Source organism: Colletotrichum aenigma (assembly GCF_013390185.1).
Source record: "Colletotrichum aenigma strain Cg56 chromosome Unknown KSG_Cg56_contig05, whole genome shotgun sequence".
In the NCBI taxonomy this organism is placed as follows: Eukaryota; Fungi; Ascomycota; class Sordariomycetes; order Glomerellales; family Glomerellaceae; genus Colletotrichum; species Colletotrichum aenigma.
In genome coordinates this window covers 3,137,529-3,156,919 of record NW_023500911.1, presented here as the reverse complement: position 1 = coordinate 3,156,919, position 19,391 = coordinate 3,137,529, and the positions used below count along the sequence as shown (strand labels likewise).

At 52.7% G+C, this 19,391-nt stretch overlaps 8 protein-coding genes across 8 annotated transcripts; 3 read left to right on the top strand and 5 right to left on the bottom strand.

Annotated features, from left to right (window-relative positions):
* Positions 1 to 1,129: 1,129 nt before the first annotated feature.
* On the top strand, positions 1,130 to 3,991 carry ASI1 (the record flags this gene model as incomplete). The annotated part of the gene is made up of 1 exon (XM_037323761.1): positions 1,130 to 3,991. One exon carries the CDS (start codon positions 1,130 to 1,132, stop codon positions 3,989 to 3,991), a length of 2,862 nt encoding a protein of 953 aa, XP_037178695.1.
* A 220-nt stretch (positions 3,992 to 4,211) lies between these two features.
* Positions 4,212 to 5,261, bottom strand: tsp-4 (putative tRNA-splicing endonuclease subunit tsp-4; the record flags this gene model as incomplete). The annotated part of the gene is made up of 2 exons (XM_037323760.1): positions 4,212 to 5,060; positions 5,250 to 5,261. The coding sequence occupies 2 exons, from the start codon at positions 5,259 to 5,261 to the stop codon at positions 4,212 to 4,214; spliced, it is 861 nt and encodes a 286-aa protein (XP_037177994.1).
* Positions 5,262 to 5,498: 237 nt separating this feature from the next.
* Positions 5,499 to 6,717, bottom strand: elp4 (Elongator complex protein 4; the record flags this gene model as incomplete). Its single annotated transcript, XM_037323759.1, has 2 exons — positions 5,499 to 6,208; positions 6,273 to 6,717. The coding sequence occupies 2 exons, from the start codon at positions 6,715 to 6,717 to the stop codon at positions 5,499 to 5,501; spliced, it is 1,155 nt and encodes a 384-aa protein (XP_037178477.1).
* Positions 6,718 to 7,168: 451 nt separating this feature from the next.
* On the top strand, positions 7,169 to 7,685 carry RPB8 (DNA-directed RNA polymerases I, II, and III subunit RPABC3; the record flags this gene model as incomplete). Its single annotated transcript, XM_037323758.1, has 2 exons — positions 7,169 to 7,515; positions 7,580 to 7,685. 2 exons carry the CDS (start codon positions 7,169 to 7,171, stop codon positions 7,683 to 7,685), a joined length of 453 nt encoding a protein of 150 aa, XP_037177992.1.
* A 192-nt stretch (positions 7,686 to 7,877) lies between these two features.
* On the bottom strand, positions 7,878 to 8,951 carry CGCA056_v008510 (Uncharacterized protein; the record flags this gene model as incomplete). Its single annotated transcript, XM_037323757.1, has 2 exons — positions 7,878 to 8,841; positions 8,893 to 8,951. The coding sequence occupies 2 exons, from the start codon at positions 8,949 to 8,951 to the stop codon at positions 7,878 to 7,880; spliced, it is 1,023 nt and encodes a 340-aa protein (XP_037177993.1).
* Positions 8,952 to 9,882: 931 nt separating this feature from the next.
* On the top strand, positions 9,883 to 10,380 carry OPI10 (the record flags this gene model as incomplete). Its single annotated transcript, XM_037323756.1, has 1 exon — positions 9,883 to 10,380. The coding sequence occupies one exon, from the start codon at positions 9,883 to 9,885 to the stop codon at positions 10,378 to 10,380; it is 498 nt and encodes a 165-aa protein (XP_037178274.1).
* A 445-nt stretch (positions 10,381 to 10,825) lies between these two features.
* On the bottom strand, positions 10,826 to 12,971 carry YND1 (Golgi apyrase; the record flags this gene model as incomplete). The annotated part of the gene is made up of 2 exons (XM_037323755.1): positions 10,826 to 12,873; positions 12,959 to 12,971. The coding sequence occupies 2 exons, from the start codon at positions 12,969 to 12,971 to the stop codon at positions 10,826 to 10,828; spliced, it is 2,061 nt and encodes a 686-aa protein (XP_037178100.1).
* A 3,486-nt stretch (positions 12,972 to 16,457) lies between these two features.
* On the bottom strand, positions 16,458 to 17,082 carry Ccnb1ip1 (E3 ubiquitin-protein ligase CCNB1IP1; the record flags this gene model as incomplete). The annotated part of the gene is made up of 3 exons (XM_037323754.1): positions 16,458 to 16,798; positions 16,858 to 16,979; positions 17,027 to 17,082. The coding sequence occupies 3 exons, from the start codon at positions 17,080 to 17,082 to the stop codon at positions 16,458 to 16,460; spliced, it is 519 nt and encodes a 172-aa protein (XP_037177683.1).
* Positions 17,083 to 19,391: the final 2,309 nt, after the last annotated feature.

The following is a 19,391-nucleotide window of genomic DNA, read 5'->3' as shown; positions in this document are numbered from 1 at the left end:
CTTATTGGCGGCACTCTGTCCCACCGGAGTACATGTCTATCCCAGCTTCACAAACGAAGCTGAAGGGTTTTGAGTGGATCGCAAGGCATGTCATCAGGCACAGGAACTACTTCGTTGGACATTTACTCCGGTCAGGATCAGTCGATCAAAGACACGCGAGGGATTTGGCACAAGTTCAGAGCTACTCATGGTACCTTAGGGGACGTTGGCGGCAGCTCGCACGCTCCCATGGTTTGCAGTGTTGTTGAAGTGGCTTTACAGCGCCAGTCCACTGGTGTAGGTGGATCGAAGAAGCTGGAATAGGGACTGTAGCCGGGTGGGTCACTTGTGCCGTGCACCATCCCACCTAGTTATGTAATGATATTATCAGCGGATATATGATACCAGTAGACGAGGCTACGAAACTTTGGCACTTAAAATCCTTCTTCTTGATGACGTTTCTGTCTTGATGGTCTGTTGTACGAATCATCTTCATAGAATTCAAGTAGATTTCTACTGTGAACTGTGCCGCCTATATGGTCTTCAAAGGTGCTACGGTAATTAGGTCAGTCCCGTAGATTTTGTGGAATTGCGTTAGCGCCTTGGTCGGTATTTACTAACCGCCCATGAATGATGTTACTGTACCTCAGTACCTCAGGGTACCTCACCTTACCTGCTTAGGGTAGGTAGGGAACGTAAAGGACCTGGAGGAGCCGGGCCCCGGCTCTGTGCTGTGCCTGTGCTCGCGCCAAGTACACCCTCCAACAACTTATCCGAGCTTCCGACGCCGATTCTCCTCAGTCTGCGTTGATGCGGGATCTACCTCATTGTTCGAGCTGCTTCAACGAGATCCGATTGATAGCAATCACTGCCATTTCGACTATCGCCTTCTGATAGTGCAGTCTGCTATACCTTGCACATCAGCATACTCCACGATAAGCCATCTTGCATCTGCAGTCTGAAGCCCTCGCGGTCCCTTTCACGTTCCGTCCTTTCTTCTTGCCTGCATCATGCCCTTTCAACCCTTCGCCTACCGCCCATGATTCGTTTCGCGACGCTCTCAGCCGCTACGAGCGACAAGGCCGCCACCGCTGCCTTCGCTACCTTTGCTGACTTCCGACTTTGAATCTGCTTTGCTGTCCAGCTGAACATGGCGGATCAGCCCGCCTCTGCATCAGTGGACAACTCCACGATCTGGCGGGATCTGTCGCTGTGGACCGCCCAATATCTTCAACAAGCCGTCAACATCACGAAGCTCGCCCCTTCCTTCGAGGATCTGGTACAGGCTGGCCCAAGGATCGTCAAAAAGCTGACAACATTCATTCCGGCCCCCGATACACTTGATGGCCTTGGCCAGAGAGTCATTCCCGAAGCGACCGAACCCGGAATCATTCGTACGACCGACGCCGCTACGACCGCTGCGCTCGACATGAACATACCCCCTCCGATGGAACACCATCATGGGCTTGGGACAGGGCCGGGGCATGATACCCTAGTCGACCGTGATACTGGAATTGCCAGTCCCAAGTTTACCATGGAAGGGGCAAAGGGTCTAGGCAGCGTCTTTAGCTATGCCACGAGCAAATGGGCCCTTTGCTGTATCGCTATGGCTATTGTGCTCAATCGCACCCATATATTTGCAGCTACGAGACGCCGTTTACGCCTGACCTTACCTATCCGTCTCCTCCTGCGCGGTCTCCCGGTCTTACTATTCCTCATACAAGCCCGCGGTCTCCTACGCTCCATACAATGTCAAACATCCCCTGACTTTGCCGAGATGCGCTGGGGTAATACTAGCAAGAGTTCAGAGTTGATGTTCTCCCAAACCGGCGGCTTTCTTCACACAATGAGCTCCACACTCCTACTCGGAGCTTCCGACCAAGAATCATGCACAGCCGTTGGCATGGTGCCCGCGAACAACGAAGATCCGGCGCAGTATTTGCGAGGGTCATTGTCACTTCTGTGGCCGTTATTCGGCACGTTCTGCCTTAGTCAATTTCTCGAGACTGTGTCATGCGCCGTTCAGGGCCGTCCGGTATCGGCCGAAACGGGTATGACACTATTCGAGCATTCACTCGCCTTCGCCGAGGCTGATGCTGCAATTAGCAATCAGCTCGGTTGGGGCTTGTTTACTCAGTCACAGGCCGCTGAGGCGCTGTCTGAGCCAAGTAGCAGTATTGCTATTAGCCGGTCCATGATTCTTCGAAGGGTCAACACTCCGCCTGAAGTTCTCCTCGTGGCCTTCCTCTCAACTATGAGCCACATAACTAGCCACGTTCTGGGCATCTTCAATCTGCAATCCAAATTTCGCCTTGTCAACACAGGGTTTTGGGGCCTCTGTTTCATGGCGAGCATACTCTATAGCGCTTTCACATTTTCCTTGGATGACCCTTCAAAACAAGGACTGCTCAGGTTTCCCACAGTTTGTATCATCGGTTTCATCCCTCATGTTCTTGTCCTCGGTGGCATACTCATCTGCCTTTCCATCTATCTGCTTGCGCTAGGCTTAGCCGCCCTCACCCCCGTGGAGGGGTCCACGGGCCAGCGTCTAACACTTCGCGAGCGGCTAGCTCAAGCCCATGAGAACATGCAAGCCAACTTGTCTTTGTCTGATATTCGTATCGGCATGGATATGGACTTCTATACTGCCCTGTTGAGAACCGGCTTTGGTGCTATCACAATGGCCAGTGAAGCGGTTTACTTAAATGAGGACCGAGACATCAACCTCAGACACCGCACTTGGCTCGAGGAGGAGAGGTTTCGAGAGCTGGAGGAGTTGCGAGCGCAGTGGATAGGAGCCAGCTCGTCTGACTCGCAGTACGACACCATCGGCACCATTGGCTTGGTCCCCGTGAAGGATGACCACCTGCTGCCCATAAATGGCTATGCTCGCGAGCGAGCCGCACAGAAGGTACCGAAGGCTCGTTCAGGCGAGCGTAGGGTCAGGGATGGAGTTGGCGCTGCGGAAAAAAGTGGAAGGTGGCTCATGGCGCTGGATTTTCTCATGAATATCAACAGGTTGATAATCCGAACCTGGGCCACCGCCGCCATCAAAATTCTCTCCAAGATAGGCGTCCGTTCGCCACAGTTTCTCTTATGGATAGCACGCCGGCCCAAAACTGCCACCAACATCGTCAACCGAAACGGCAGTGAACACTGTGTCGACCACACCATCGAATCTATTGAGTCCACCATGGACATCCCGATAAACGAGGCCGTCGATGTTGAAACAGAATTCAGACAGCAGGCCTGGAGGAGAAGCAGTAGCTCAGCATTTATCGACGAGACAGATCTGGATACGCGGCTCTATGGCTGGTGGTTGAAGGGCGGATATTGGGGCACCACGGACAATAGTGGTGAATACCAACCTGAGGAGACCGCCGATGATGACGCCACTAGTGTCGTCTCGTTCAGCGCCCACGACGACAGTGATTGGGAATCAGAGCATGACGGGCAGAGAACACCGACGCAACCGAGATCCTGGACAACCAGAGATACCACACCAACGCCTGACGACGCTTTACAGTTATCGGATTTGGCCCGTCTACTGCATCCCAGTAATCCTGAAGAGAGAGATGAGGCGTTTACACTGGCCGCCCACTTGGCTAGTGATAGGATCATGACAAGGGCACAGTTCAAAAGGTCGCAGCAGTTACAACGGATGAAGATACTGCAACCAGCCGGAAGACCAGGCCAAGAATCAACTAGGTCGTGCAAGATGAGCCCTGACGAAGAGGCTCAGCGCCTGGAGCAACTTCTGCTATCTCGCCGTTCTGACACTCCCCGAGCTCTTCACAGCGAGTCGACCTGGGCAGAAGGGGCCGCCGGCCTAGGTCCCGACGGCCCTCAATGCGTCGTATGCCAGAGCTCTCCAAGGACAATTATTGTCTGGCCTTGTCGCTGCCTGAGCCTTTGCGACGACTGCCGGGTGTCCTTGGCCATGAACAACTTTGATAAATGCGTCTGTTGTCGCAGGGAAGTAATCAGTTTCAGCAGGATTTTCGTCCCCTGAAGCCCTCTAGGCATTTGGTGCGACGATCTTTTTGGCGGCGCCTGATTCAAGACCACATGATGGAAGTGCGTGGACACGAGGATAACGTCGCCGCTGGTGGGGTTCAGTTGTTTCATTAGACATCAGGGGGTATCTTTTGCTGGTATTGTACACAAACACACGCTACCTTCGTACTTCAGCGCCGTTCCACACTTTGGTTCAGCGTCCAAATCCATCGAATTCACATCCCAGCCCATTCGACGCAGAACGTGCGTACATGCTTCGCAGTCGCGTCTCCAGGAACGACGGCTTCTCCTCCAAATAAGAAGCCTTTCTTGACCGAGGTGCCTAGACGTCCGCTCCCCACTATGTCGAGCATGGGGATTTTCTCGTCGCATCCATAATTCGTAGCTAGGAAGTGAGCGTGATAGCGTAGCGGATCACCAGGGTACACGCTGTAGTCGGCACCGAAACGCAGACCTGGTGTCATAAAGTAGCCTCTTGATAAAAGGTACTGGTGGAGAGGGCCGAGTGGCGGAGACGGGACGGTCAGAATCCTATCTTGGGCATTCTGAAGACCGCCACTCGTTGTGGGTGTGACCGCCAGCAGCTTGTCCTGTGGCAGAATATTATCCGAAGACGCCTCGCCCACCGTGAGGGTACTTTGCTCCTGAGCGCCTGCAGCCCTTCGTGCCTGCACGGATGACTTCTTGGCTTGATCCTCGGCTATCAATCTTTGCGCCTGGTCCCGGCGGTCCTTCAAGATTGTGATGTAGGCTTGGCGAGTCTTTTGGTCTGGGGAACCAAGGCAGGAAAGGTGTTGGGATGTCTCGTCGACCAGGCGGCCTACCTTCTTCTCGATGAGCATACTGGCTTCCTCGGGCAGCAATTCCAGGGGCAAACTAAGAAACACATTCTGTGTCGGATTTTGCGGTGTAGTTCCAATCAGCACTGAGCAAATGCTGTGGTTTCGTCGAATCCAAGCTACATCTTCTGCATCAAAGACAAGATAGCGGTCGGCAATCTTGGAGATGCGCACTGGCGCCAGACCTAGTTCAAGCGACACATTCATGCCGTCTTCGAGTGATTCCTGTGAGAGTCAGCTACGGTTCAACCTAGATTGTACGCTGCACGAACGGCATTTGACGTCCCCAAAATCATATTCTCTTTGAAAAAAAAAGTTATCATCACAGAGTGTCAGTGGATTGACAGATTGATGTTTTTTTTGGTTTAATCATTGGAGGGGGAAGATCTGCAAGAGGGGCAGAGAATATCTTACCTGAGCGGACATTGTTGAGTGTAAGAAACTCAACGAGAGAAAATTTTAGCGACAGAGAATATTTCAATGCTGTGCTTGGTGGGGCACCAGGGACCACTTTGTACCTTACGGTCTTCGATGCCTTATCGGTACGTATCTTTGGGATGGAAGGTAACTCTTCACGCATTCACGCCTCACACTATCTCGTTCATGTTTCTCATTTCTGTTGCTTACGGTGAGGCTCCTATTTTCCATACACATATTGGTCTTTTAGAAGTCGAGCTTCTCCTCTTTCTTCCTCGCCTCGTTTGATCCCGTGTCTTCATCTCCATCCAGCATCGGTGGCAAGCTATAGGGCTTGAATATCAGGCCGCTCGCGCTACTCAACCGGAATGAGAGATTTTCCTGTGATGAGCCGCCCTCCAACCCCCCCCCTCTTTCATGATAAACGGGAAGGCTGTGGACCTTGAGCATACCTTGAACCACGTCTTCCGATTTGATATTCGGCTGTATATGCACCTTGCGCTGCAGCGGTAATAGTTCTAACACGCTGTCACAAAGCAGCTCCATCCATCTAGTGAGCCCGCTGGAGCGAGGATACAGTGATGTTGATATGGAAATGACGGCTGTTAGGCTTCCACTGTATTGACGCAGTAAAGCTCTCAGCCCGTGCAGGAACTGCAAGGCATCCTGAGGTCGGCACACAGACGAGCCATAGATCGCAGGCGACAATAGGCTTGGGACTAGGACTCGATGAATTGCGTCCGGCGCTGAAGACCTCAGTTTCGCCGAGAGGTTGGCAATGAATGTATCCAAGGGCGACGGAACGTCGGCGCCTCCTGGAGATTGGGACCAGGTCATGGCAGGACAGCAAAGCGTCGTGTCAAGCCTCCCTTTGATATCGCTGGGTTGTAAGCGTTTCGAAAGGTCGAATTGGTGGCAAAAGCTGTCTGTCATGTTGGCGTTTCCTCGGGTTGCATCTTCATTAACAGTCAATTGACGTACTCAGTGGATTACAACCCGAATGACGGATGATCATCGTACCTGTGCCTGTCTTGTTGCCGTTAAGAGTCTCATATCTCCAGGCGATTTTCATTTTCTCGTTCGAAACCGAAGCTGGCTGGCCGCGAAGCGAGCTGCTTGTTTTGCCAAGCCCAGGAAGCTCACCCTTCCACGCTTCGGTTAGACCTAGCACATGAACCTCATGGCCCTGTACGAGGCCTTCTGCGCCATAGTACTTGAGAAGGACACCCGCAAAGTCCGTCGTTCCAGCTTCCTCTACTAAAATGCTGCTCCCAAGAGGCAGCCCGGCGTGTCCCGCCAGCAGTTGATCTAGTGACCCGGTGCCCGTCGAGGTTGTGAAGCGCCCGTCCAAGGGTGATGGGCGAACTCCCACTGCAGGCGATACTTCCTGCTTTTTGACACCGGCTTCTCTCACTGTGCCCCGGGCCTGTTGGCCAAGTACGACATTCTTCTTGCGGAACGACATGACTTGTGCGGAGCGTGCTCCCACGAGTAAGTGACTGGTCCAATGTCTTCAAATTTGACGGGGCGATCAACATCAATGAGGAGTGCGAACTTACGCATTCGACTAGGGGCCCTATAATGACTTGTTCCGATGTTGGGCAGAAGCAGATGATGTGAAATCGCCGTCTTAGTCGGGTCGCAGACGCACGAGCTAGGGAATGCGCTGCTGCCCCCCACCTTTCAATCGTATGGTGCCTAGGTACATATCTTATCTTAACACGGGTAAGTGAATTTCGGGGTCCGTAATTTTTTCTCCAACGTGCCTGCCTCCAAGCTATCGTGGGACGCAGTTCTTGTCGACGATTTTTGCGTGCTACCTCTTCCAAATCCAGGTCGGCCGCCTTGACAGAGCTTCTGGGCCTCATTTGAACTACAGTCACTTCTACATTCTCGCAGACAGTCAGCCATCAACCATGTCAGGCGGAGGCGATGTGACCCTCTTTGAGGAGTCCTTCACAGTTACGAACTACGATCAGTCCAAGTACGATCGAGTGGCGCGCATCTCTGCCACCTCCACGGACAATCAGACTCTCATGACACTTGACATCAATATTGAGCTCTTCCCCGCCTCCACTTCCGACAGTCTTCATGTCGTCCTGGCTACCTCCCTAGCTCACGACGGTAGTAAAGACGAAGAGAAGGGCTGGAGGGACGTTACCAAGGGCAACCACGACCGAGAACCCACACTGGCCGACATGTTTGATTATGTGTGCTACGGCAAGATCTACAAGTTCGAGGACGCTGATGACGGGCAAACCATGTGAGCAGCCATCTTAAACCACGCCGGCGAAGCTCTAGCAGAAGAAGCTAACAGTGTCTTATAGCAAGGCGTACGTCTCGTTCGGCGGTCTCTTGATGTCTCTGGAAGGCCCGTACAAGAAGCTCACTCCTCTGAGAGTCGATTATGTCTACTTGTTAATCAAGAAATGATGAACGATTCTATTTACATCGCAACGAGCTGTCCACCAGGCTATTGACTCATAGCGCGAACGAATACGAGGGGTTTGACGAGGCCACAAGAAACGTGCCTTTGGAACCGTTTGTGAGCTGAGGTCGTTTGGAAGACACCTGGCCCTGGCGAGAGATGTCATCACAATCTACCTTCTCGGAACCGACACTGGCTCAGCCATCTATAGCCCCTAGGGATGGGTCCTGGTTGTGCGGGCCTGGGAATGGCAGTCTTCGGTGGATTCTTCGCAGAATATGGTCGTAATCGGGCTCATTGTGTTTCGTCAGGATGCCGTGACGGATGAAGAATTCGAGCATGACGAGAGCGCAGTTGGGCTTCCATTCTCCCCGTGCCAGGCTATGCTGGACTTCTTCAACGGTGCACAGGTGGAATTCGGCAACCTCTCCATCCTTTGGCTGCGGCACAACATCCTCAGGTAGTTCGAGATCGTATAACCATTGAACTTCGGGATAAATGAGACCCACCTGCCCTGCTTCTGCTTCGGTGATATAGATGTAGGTGACGCCGCCCACGTGCTTCGTGCGGCTGCGAACAAGCTGGTCCGGAAGGTTGGCCTCCTCATCCGCCTCGCGGATGACACATTCGAATGGGTCTTCCCCCGTCATCAGTCCTCCTGCCACTGTGTTGTCCAACATGCCCGGAAATGTCGACTTGGTCGGAGAGCGGCGAGGTACCCAAATTTTGATGCCATGACTTGCAGATGGGCAGCGTACGAATGCTGTTAGATGCACCCCGTACCTCATGACTCCGAACAGGCCGGATGCAGATCGTTCCATGTCGATGAGTAGCTCGCCTTTACGCCCGTAGACAGGCCACAGCTCGTCTCGCCACCCGCGCAGTATCGGAAAAGCATCGCGCTTCCTCCAGAAATCAAAAAGATCGGCTGCCAGCTTACTGCGGGCACCTAGTGTGGGTGCTTGAAATGCAGAAATGGTGCGCTTCGCAGTGTCAATGCTGATTTCTCCTCTCACACTGGCCGGCGCCTCTGCCAGCTTTTCTACCACTTCTGGCAACACATAGCCCAGAGACACGTCGCCCTCACCGTCGCCACAGATGAGGGTGTATAGGGAACCACCAATCTCTGCATAGCGAGTCGTGTCGTGCTCGTACGGATACCTGCATGTGTTCAGCACAGGTGACCCAGACGTTTGGGCAGACATTTCTCACGAGTCTACCTGAGCGATGAGGTCGAGATTGCTGAAAGCTCCCATATCTCTCCTGAGCATTTCTCTCTCAATTCGGGCGCAGGGGATCATGCGGCGGCAAGAAACGGAAGCCTTGAACATGTGCGGGTAAATAAATGTTGATGCAGAACGACTTCTGAAGGCAAACCTGAGGCTTGACGGCAGAATTGTGGTGTGTAATAGTGAACCAGTCCTGTTCTGCTTGGAACTCGGCCGTCTGGTTAGACCATTTCGCGGAGAAGTAAGAGACGTCACAATAAACCACCGACCAAGAATTAGAAGCTGTTAGAGAGGGAATCACTGGCGCATTGCAGCTGGGTGAGACCAGTTGCGGGGTACGTATGCATGTATGAGGGGTTAGGCAGACGCACACACCGATCTAACTACTATGTCCTCATCTAATCAGTTTAACGCGGCCCCCAAGGTCCAGCCATAAGTTGACGTCTGAATTCAAGCCTTCGTTCTGAACAGTTGCAGGGCCAGCCACCTGGTTAACCCCTGCAAGTCGTTCCTTGAGCTCGCCACCACCGGGGCATTGAGTTCCTGCGGTGTGAAAAATGGCAGTCCACGAAATGGCGCTAATGCCCGTGGACGATTCTCCCAGCATCTCGGAGCTTCCTGCTGTCCCTTACCCCACCCTAGGAGGACGTTATTTCTCATCTGCAAACCAGTTTTCTTCATCACCCTTTCAGGCACCGTATTTGTCTTCAGCGACGATACATGGCAACAAGCTTTGAACGAATGCGCAACCCAGTCAATCAAGCCCCGAACATCGCTGTCAAAGTAGGCCCTTGAAACAGCTTATTCCAGCCCCGACGCCCATTGCCAGATCAGCCTCAAAGCAATGTCCGGCCCTTTATTTGGCATCGTCCCAGCCGGTCAACCACTATTGACAGAGCCAACCTCGGCGCCGTCTGAAACCTCTTTTCTCTATTCAATATCCGCCGCTCGGCCTTTCTCCCACATAACTGTCATGCTCTTACCTGGGATCGTTCTGCCACCAAATACCGCCGCTGCCATCTACTTCGCTTCAGCAACTGATGTTGCTGCTGCCACTGCAACAAGCGAGACGCCCAATTTCAAGTTTCTGGGCGGCATCGGAACCGGGAAGGAAAGCGCCATCTTCAAGATCAACGCAAGTAGCGCCGATGCCACCCAGAATACTGGCCGTGTTATCATCGGTATTTCAGTCGAGCCGGCTGACTCAGTAGCTGCACGCATGGAAGAGCTTTCCGCGAACCGATTATCCAACACGGGCTCGGGTGCCTTATCGGCATCCCAGCCATCAACCCAAATCCTGGCCCAGAACATCATCAAAAACGCGTTCAATTTCCTAGCAAGCTTTAGTGGAAGTGCCGGGCCCGGTGGCGTCGAAATGGTGCCACTCAAGGCATTCGAGGAGTGGTGGAAGAAGTTCGAGAGCCGCGTGCGATCTGATCCAAGTTTCCTTGAGGGACCACAGAATGATTAACCCTCACTCAGTAGTTCAAATCATTATCACATCCGTAGTAGCTTTAAAAGATACCCATAAACCAAGTTGTTTTGCTCATGTATATCGGTTCATTGGTACAACCCGTCTAATATCTCGTTACTACATCTCGCCGGGAACGAAGTGCGTTCAGCGTATGCGATGCATGAATCACTTTCATGAAAACCTCGAGTTCAAAAAGGAAAACCGGTCCCGTCTAGTACATGGCCTGCAAGATGCCTGGTGAGTTTCAACGCCAAAGAGCTGCGCCTATCTCAGAGTTACCCGCAAACCACCACCCCAAAAACGCCGTCTCATGATAGAAAGGGTCCAACGCACAAAAATAGAGGACTGGAAATGAAGAGATAACCCTCGCGCCATCGCCATCTACTAGGTAGACAGGACCAACTGCACAGTCCGTTGCGTTGGATAGTGAAGTCTGCGCCTCTTAATCCTCATCCAAAGGCTTCATGAGTGGACTCTTCATCCTCGTTGGGCTTCCAGCGCGACTTCGACGTCCAGCATTCACCAGGCTTGGAACGAGCCTTTCACGGCTCTCCGTCCTCACCGCCAATCCACCTCTGTCTAGAGAGAAGGGCGGTCGCCCGTCATCGAATCTCTCAATGTTGAGCTTTGGCGTGGCCAAGCCAGAGGAACGCCCGGCTCTTGAGCCTTCGCTGCTGTCAGACTGTTCGTTCTCATCGGAGTCGACGTCGCCCAACTCAAACTGATCTGCATCGCCATCTTCCAATACACGTTCGTATGTTGCCGAAGAGCGCCCGAAAAGCTTGCTGGTGATTGAGAACCCGCGTCCAAACTTCCGAGGGCTGCCGGGACGCCTGTTTCCTCGAAGTGCAGAGGTCATTCTGCCAAACCATCGTGTGCGTCGATCGCGCTTTCGGAGAAGAAACCCTACCACAAAGAGAATCACAATGAAGAGTAAGAGACCGGAGCCAGACTTTGACTTGGCCTTGTCCAGTAGCTCATCCGCAGTGGCCCAATCATCATCGTCTCCCCCTGTAGCGATTGGGGAGAATTTGGATCCAGCTGGCTCAAAGTCCGTAGCGCCAGCAACATTGCTGCCAAACCCAACCGGTAGTGCAGCTCCCTGTGGGGGAACCTGACCAGCGGCGTAGAGTACCATCTTCCCCAGGGTCCAGCTGACCTCAATCCCATCAATTTCATTGACCGGTTGAAAGGGGTCCATGAATCCCTTTTCCTTCACATCGTCAATGGTCCCTTTCGTTACGTTCAAGCCAGGGTTTGGTGTGTGCTCCAGCCCGGGTCGGGGGATTCCAATGCCTTCATACAGTACGTTGATCAACCACGACGCTTTGAAGCAAGCTTCCTGCGCGTTCTTGGCCTTTTGTGTGGCCGACTTCTTCCGCGCCTCGATGCTAGCCTCGATATCTGCCCAGTCGCGAGTGCAGAAATCCACCACATTTTTCTGGTACGTGGCCAGGTCGTATGCCGTTTTGTGGCTCTTGCTGAAAACGCCGTGAGTCGTGTGCCAGTACTCGGAAACCCCGACGAAGTGGTTCACATCGAAATCAATGCTTGGCACATGCTGGCCATTCAGGAGACAAGGTTCGTCTTCGCAGGGAGTGTCCTTTCCTAACAGCGGCTCGGTCTGTCGGAGACATTCGTCGAATTGGCCAGTACCGATAAGGGACAGTTCATGAATGGCAGTTTTGGTGCTTATAGGATCGCCCGATAGAGAAGACCGCAAGCCAGATGGGAGGCATGGATCGGGGATCTCAAGACTATCCGGTTTGCCGTACTGCTCCTTGAGGCTTTCGACATATCGCTCACGGGCTCGATTTGCGCCGTATCCTAGCCAAGTTGCAGTGAAGACGCGGTGTTCGATAGTTGACCCATCGAGGGTGCGGAGGCGGACAAGCTTCAAGTCATTTGCATGCTTCTCTGCCTCGGTACTATTTGGAGCGAAAGCAATCTGTGCCGATGCGCCTCCCATATCCAGAAAGCCATACGTGTGATGGCCATTGCCGTGTTTGTGTTTATCGGGATGGTCAAAGCCGCCGAGAAGGTAATTCGTGGCAAGCCAGCCGTATAAACCTTCGGTCTCGCCCGATATGACTTGTATATTTGTGTTGCAGTCAGGTAGTGAGAACATCGTGTTTTCCTGCAAATAGGCACACATGTTGCGAAGAAGGGCTCGCTGCTTATGCTCGGGAAGAAGACGCATGCCGGCGGTGGCCATGAGATAGACAGGAGTGTCGGCAACTTTCTTATCGGGCACTTCCTTGAGGGCTATGTCGATGAGAGACTGGAGGTGTTCGCGACCAATCTCTTCGGGCTTTTCTGCGAAGGATGACACGCCAGGTCGGATCTTTTGACTCGTTTGTAGCTTGATCTTGGGCAGACTGTGCAGTGCGTCAATGGAGGCATGTTTGATGGCCTTGGCGTGGTCCTTCCATTTATAGACATACAGACGCGTCCCCGAAGAGCCCGCATCGAAGATGATACCGTACCGCCCTGTACGAATGAATTGTTACAGTCAGAATGCCGCTTCTTTAAACAGATAGATTATACTAAACCAAGTCTTCTCTGCAGAACCTACATTTCTTCCCCATTAGTGGCAGCTGGCGCAGTCAGGCTGCGTGATTGAGAAGGCCGTGGGTGACGCAAGGGGTTTTGCGCCTTCGAGGAGAGCACTATGGCAACTGGATGAGGATTCCGCGTGGAGATAGGAGTTGAAATGTCGCTGGGATCCGATGAGATATTGAGTGGCTCTGTCAGTTCGTCTAGTTCGCCGACGAAGTGTAGCGTGTAGCCGGTGATTTCGCAGGTGGAACGTATTCGAATTTCGAAAGCGATGCAGCCGTGGCGAGATGCGAAAGGTGTCGGTACAGTCAGAAGCGAATAAGTCCAGTGGTGGGATTAAAATAAACGACGACGAATAATGGCTGCTAAAGTTGAAGATGATTTGTGTCAACAGATGATTTGCGTAGGGTTGAAGCGAGCGTCGGTCATCCTGGAGGTTGTCAGGAGAGATGTAAAGAGAGAAAGAGGTTGGCAACTGATTGCCCGATTGATGTACGGAGTAGTCGTGCAGCTGTCCAGGGGGCGGAGCCAAGGCAAATGCGTGGGAACGGGGAGTCTGGAACGACCTTCAGTTTGGACCGGACTGGACGCTGGTTATGCCAGGGATTGGTGCTCGCACTTACACAGTCGTGGAAAATTGTAGGCTTGATTAAAGTGGGGTTGTCTGGCGAGGGAGGGATGCTGATGGAGACGACGCAGACAGGAATAAACTTGCTTATTAGGTAGGAAGTGAACAGGATGTGGAAAAGTGCAACACAAGACTGTCTGTCACTGTGGTGTACTCGTGTTGGATTACTGAGGCAACGTGGACAGGAGACGACTCCTGCGACAGTGGCAGGCCGGGCCAAATCTCGGACAGGTACAGACACAGGCTCGGGTCCAGAGCGTGGAATGATAAGACGGTGGTGGACTGGTGGTTGCAGCACTGGGCTGGTCCTCAAACGGAAGGATACGTAACCATCTGATGTCTGCTATGATTGGCCGTGGTCAGTCGAGGTCATATCCGCGCGAGGTACCTATGTACGAACATTCGCCGTCGTTTGGGAACGTCCCGGCTGCGTTTAGCTTTCTCACCTTCAAGCTGGCTTGCTGGGCAGTACCACTGGAGCAGTTATTTTTTTTCTTCTTCACCGGCGAACCCTTTGTCGTGCTTTCCACATCCTACTCTTCCTTGCATATGAGGCACGATGGGCTGGCAATGTCTCCGGCACCACATGTGGTTATGCTCGGGTTGCTCACTCCCTTGCCCTCTGGATCTGCTCCTGGCAATCATGACAAGGATGAAAAGAGACACCGCAATCGCGATCAGCGCCCTTGCACCAGCACTCGCAGCCTATCCGTACAGTACGTGCGTGATAACAGTGAAGGTCAGGTTTAACCAATGATTAGTAGGGGTCCCTCCCCCCTCCTCTCCAGTCTCACTGCCGCTACTCGCTCGCCATCGCCTCTGTCTGGCCTGTGCACCGTAAGAATTCCCTCAGGAGGCACTGAGTAGGGGACAGGTGTGGGTCGACGCTACATCCGCACTGACGCAGCGTCGTACATGATGTACACAGATACCTTAGGTACATACGAATAGTACATAGTCCGTACAGCGATGGTGCACGGCAACACAGTATATCATTGTATATCATTGGAACCCGGACTTGGCGTATCAGATTGGCTAGAGGGATTCCCACGTCGCCCGCTTTCAATCGCAATAATCTATCCAAATTGCTTTTGTCACGTACTATCCGCCTCAAAGTATGTGAGGCTGCCACACTGTGTCGCATATCTCCGCGCTTTACTGCATATATATCCGTACGTCGCTGTATCAAGTTGAGACAAGCCTACGGCCGCCGAAGGTACGCGATTGATAGGGCACCATTGAACCCAGTTTCGCCGCCCATTTGCTCTCCGCCTTCGGCTTGGTCTGTTTGTCACGGACTTGACTGCCGTATGTACAAACGTACGGGTTAGAGTTGGCCCCATACGTGTAGCAAACAGGATAATCAGTGTTGTATTGCTCTACATCATGCCTGATCTTTATGGTTTTGTCAGGTTGGTGGGATAACTCGTCCAACAGGTCGCTGCTGGTATCTTCTTGATGTTAATTGCTTGGAATTTGCCGTCCCCGATCGCGATTCATAGCAGTATATGACTAACTCGTATCCTAGCCCGTTTTCCTTGTCTTCCCCTTCTCTCTCCTCCCTGACTGTCTACCTCCCCCCCCCCCCCCCCCCCCCCCCCGCAAAAAAAAAAAAATAGCCTTCATTTCATCCCAGCATTCATCCGCTCTTGTGCCCTTCTCCTACCTTACACAAGTTGACAAGGACCTGGGCACTCGTAGCTATTCGCGCCACAACCGCGCTGCCCGCCGTCCGTGTCTCATGTCATCTGGGATGAGAGCCCGCAACCGCCCACCGCAGTCCAAGCTTGTCAATTCCCAAGCGCCTGGTACACTGTTCAAAGCTAGCAGGCTTAGAGCTTCCAGTCCATTCCGTTTGTTTCGTCTCTCTCGCAGTATCATATTTGAGCGTCACCGTTTCTTTGGCTAACAGGCTTCGCGATCGCCACGCCAGCCATGAATAAATGCCCCAGTTGCCAGAGCCATTTGCTGTGACTCTCGCCAACGAACTATCTAGCACGCCCCACATCCGTCGTGTTCGTCCCGCGACGTAACACAGCTGTGATTGATCACGTACTTGGGATGTCAATCAGGGCTCTTTGTCTGCATTGTCGTCACCTGCCGAGATGATGAATTGATCTCCTAGACAGGCATGATAATAAGCGTTGTTCTCAACCCGCACCAAGCACCTATGGTCTCTCATTTGCTGATTACCATAAGAGTGTACAAACTTACTACGGACTGATTTGCATACATCGCCATACTTGCTACTCAAGTGATGTCATCTGCAAAGAGCTTCCAAAACTCCTAGCCTTCTCACGACAACCGCTACTCTATGTCTCTGGGCAACTGAGTCATCTCCCAAAGTGCGCAAAGTGCGCAAGTTGAGATGGATGAACCGGTCATCGCTTCCCCTCGCCTGCTCGCTCATAGTTGGTTTGTTCCGTCATTATTAAATACCACACGTCATGCCTTATGGTCGTATTATTCACATGCTTGTCAGGGGTCCGAAAGCAGAAGGTACCAGAACTGGACGGCTGGCAACTGTGCCTAGCCATTAGCAGGGTGTGGGAGGCGGCTGAGGCTATTCGCATACCTTTGTGATGTGGTGTGGTTTCTCTAGGCTCCGCCGGCCCGTTGCCAGTCTGGCTGGCCCCAATCCCAGCAGACAGGCCAACCCCCAATCCGCGGCTCCGTGCTGAGGAGGGATTTCGTTGGGCTGTATAACCAGCGTGGAGGTTAGAAAACCCACGGGTTAATGGCGTTCCAGCAGGCAGTCTGGATGCCGTTGACAGCCTGTAACCACGGCCACTATCGAAACTTTGTCCTTGGGATGCTCCGCGTGGGGTTTGCGGTATGCCCACTATTCAAGTCAGAGGCATTTCCCAATATACCGGCGGAAGTCGGACTAACCGGGGGTAGGGCCAGGCCTGGACCACGGTTCCTCTTCCCGGGACGCAACGGAGCCACACTGTCCGTAGACCCTGATCGGACCCGCGTGGCGTTGGGGATCAAGGTATGTAGGCTCCTGTTGATGTTCGCAGAGACCCTGTGTTGTGTTCGGACCTGGACCAAGAGGCTGGAAGTCAACTGCATCTGATGCGGCAGCCTCCACTTGGCCCATTTCGACTCTCTGCTTGACCTTGTCGTACAAGTCCTGAACTTGGTTCAGTCTGCGACACTTGTCCTTGTAAAGCTTCCCCAGCTCTTCATACTTCCTGCGCAAGTCACTATAGTCGAGAATCTGGGCTGTTCTGAGATTGATTCGTGCAATCAGGAGGCGGGGCATCATACTCCAGATCGCGTACCTTGGAACCTCTCCTGCAAAGTTTCCTTTTCTTCGATTACTTCGCTGATCGTACTTTGGTGCCTTCTTTCCATTGTCTTGAGCTGGGCAGTCATTTTCTTGACGGTTTGGCGCTGGAAAACGCTACGCGACGTCAGCAAAGTTTTCCTTTGGGGAGACAACCGACGCACTCCTCTTGGCTTGTTTGGTATGCCCAGAAGCTCAACGCTCTCCCGGTGCATTCCATGATTACAGTTGGACTCAGTCCACTCAGAACACTAGTTTTGTAATCCTCGTTCAGGTTCAAATTGGCCAGGACAGCGTCATCAGGTCCTTGGAGCCCAGTCCGACAGGCTGGGCATTTTCTCTGCCGATCGGAGACTGGGCCTGAGAGACCATGTCTGGCGGCACACTCGACGCAAAATATGTGACTTTTCAAATCATCAGAGTATGAGCTCCCTCGTCCTTTCCCACTTTTGCTTGGTTAGGTTGGCTCACCTGCATGTAGTGACTAACGCCTGTTGCCCAACCTCCCTCCGGCACTCTCTTACGTTGCATCTAAGTGGGTGCTCCATTGGGTCATTCGGCTAGGGCTGTGTGGCAAAAGTTGGCTGCAAAAGCTTCGATGTTGTTGATGCGGCGACGACACTCTGGCAGTTGCTGGCCGATAAGACGAATCCATTCTTCGGATGTGAACTAGACACAGCTTGAAAATTTACAACACCCGCCGGAAGGGCGTCGGAGGAAATTTACCAAAGCGACGCTGGCATCAACGATTCCCCGCTTCTCGGAAGGGAACATGGATGCGCGAGGGGAAGGAGGGACGAGTGCCAGCAAGTGGCAGGTGAGGTCGATTCCAACATTCCGTGTGGGTGCAGGTGTGGATGCAAGTGCAGGTGCAAGTGCAAATGCAAGGCTGGAGGGAGCTCGAGGCTGCCCGGTTTTTCCATTAAAGATTCTTACCTACGTTGGGTTGCTGGAAGTCACTGCCTACTGCAGTGTCCTCCCGTTCGTCACAAACCGGACGACATGCTGAATGACGTGCGTCCACCCACGTCTTATATCGAAACATAACTAGTGAAGAGTGAGAGTAGCAATTATAGCCGTGTTCTCTCTTGCCACACCCATTTATAGCCCTTGCTTGGTGAGAAATCATTCCGTGGGACACCACCTGGGATTGGTGTTGGAGTCTGGGGGATTCCGGCTGATGTTGGCATGTTCGGAAGGTTGGGTGCGGGGCCGTCGCCGGAGCCTGAAGTCCGGACGTCTCCGCAATGGGGCGTTTGGGTTCATCGCTACGGAGCACATGTCTTACTTGTACCAAAGGAAGTGCCAGGACACGCTGGTCGGGTTCGGATGGTTCGCCGATCCGTGGCAGATGTTTTTAAATCAACGCCCGCATGACATCGCAGTCACTCCACCTCGTCTACTGCCGTTCAGACATCGCAACGCAAACGCAGTTACAACCACATCAGCCGGTATGTCGGGCCTACACCCACACAAAACCATGCCCAACATTCCCTTCTCGTGCTCGTAATCATGGACGCGTGTTTCTACTTTTCTTACACTATGTCTATCGTGCACAATTCTTCTACAGCGCTTCCCTGCGTTGCATAGGCTGGCTGATTCTTGTCACATATGGTTGCCGCAACTTGCCATTGAGACTCGGGCTAGACGAGAAAGCAGCCTTAATGGCAGAGCAATAAGGGCATGGATCATGGGACAACTGGGTGTGGGGTGATTCACTGCCGGGCAAGCAAAAATCGATGCGGCCCGACAATCCAAAGAACCATCAGGTGGTCCTCCACTTTCACATTTATCCGCCCAATTGCAACGATATCCTTCAGATACCTATACATCCACCTGCGCGCCCTAAAATGTTTTCGGCATGACCAGACTCTGCCTCCAGTAATGTTCTTCCTTCTAACCGGATGATCGGGGAACATGGCCGTGTGCCCTTTGACTCTGACTATGGAATCTCAGCTCCCCACCTAAACTACGTCCAGGCGCATCTGTTCACCCTGCGAAGTGTGCTTCGGGCTTTTACATTCGCATTATTGCTCCATTCCTCAGATATGTCCGGCTTCGCTGTTCAACACGTGCCAATACTGCCCTCTGCTGTTCCAACCGTCTCCCTCGGCCCATCTACAACCGCGTCAATATGCTCGGATTGCTCACTTGTTCACCTTGCTTACCAATGCCTAGCGCCGATGCGATGATAATCAAAGCTGCCAGAAAGTCTGCCTATAGCTTTGTCGCATGACGCTGTTCCAATGACTAGTAGTTATGGCAAACTTCCATGGCAGAGACTGTCTTCTCCTCAGATCTAGAAAATGCCTTCTTTGGACATATCGGTGCAAAGTCTCTGGTGGTACTAGGCCGAGATTCCAGTCACTATCCATGTATCGGGTAGAACTGGCAGTGGTTGATAGTTATTTATTTGGTAAAATTTCCTCTTAGCTGTCATCCCCAGTACCAGTGTTCACTTGTGCATTCATCATCGTGGTCCTCGCCTTCATGGCGTCATGGGATTATTTACGATGATTGACTCCCGAA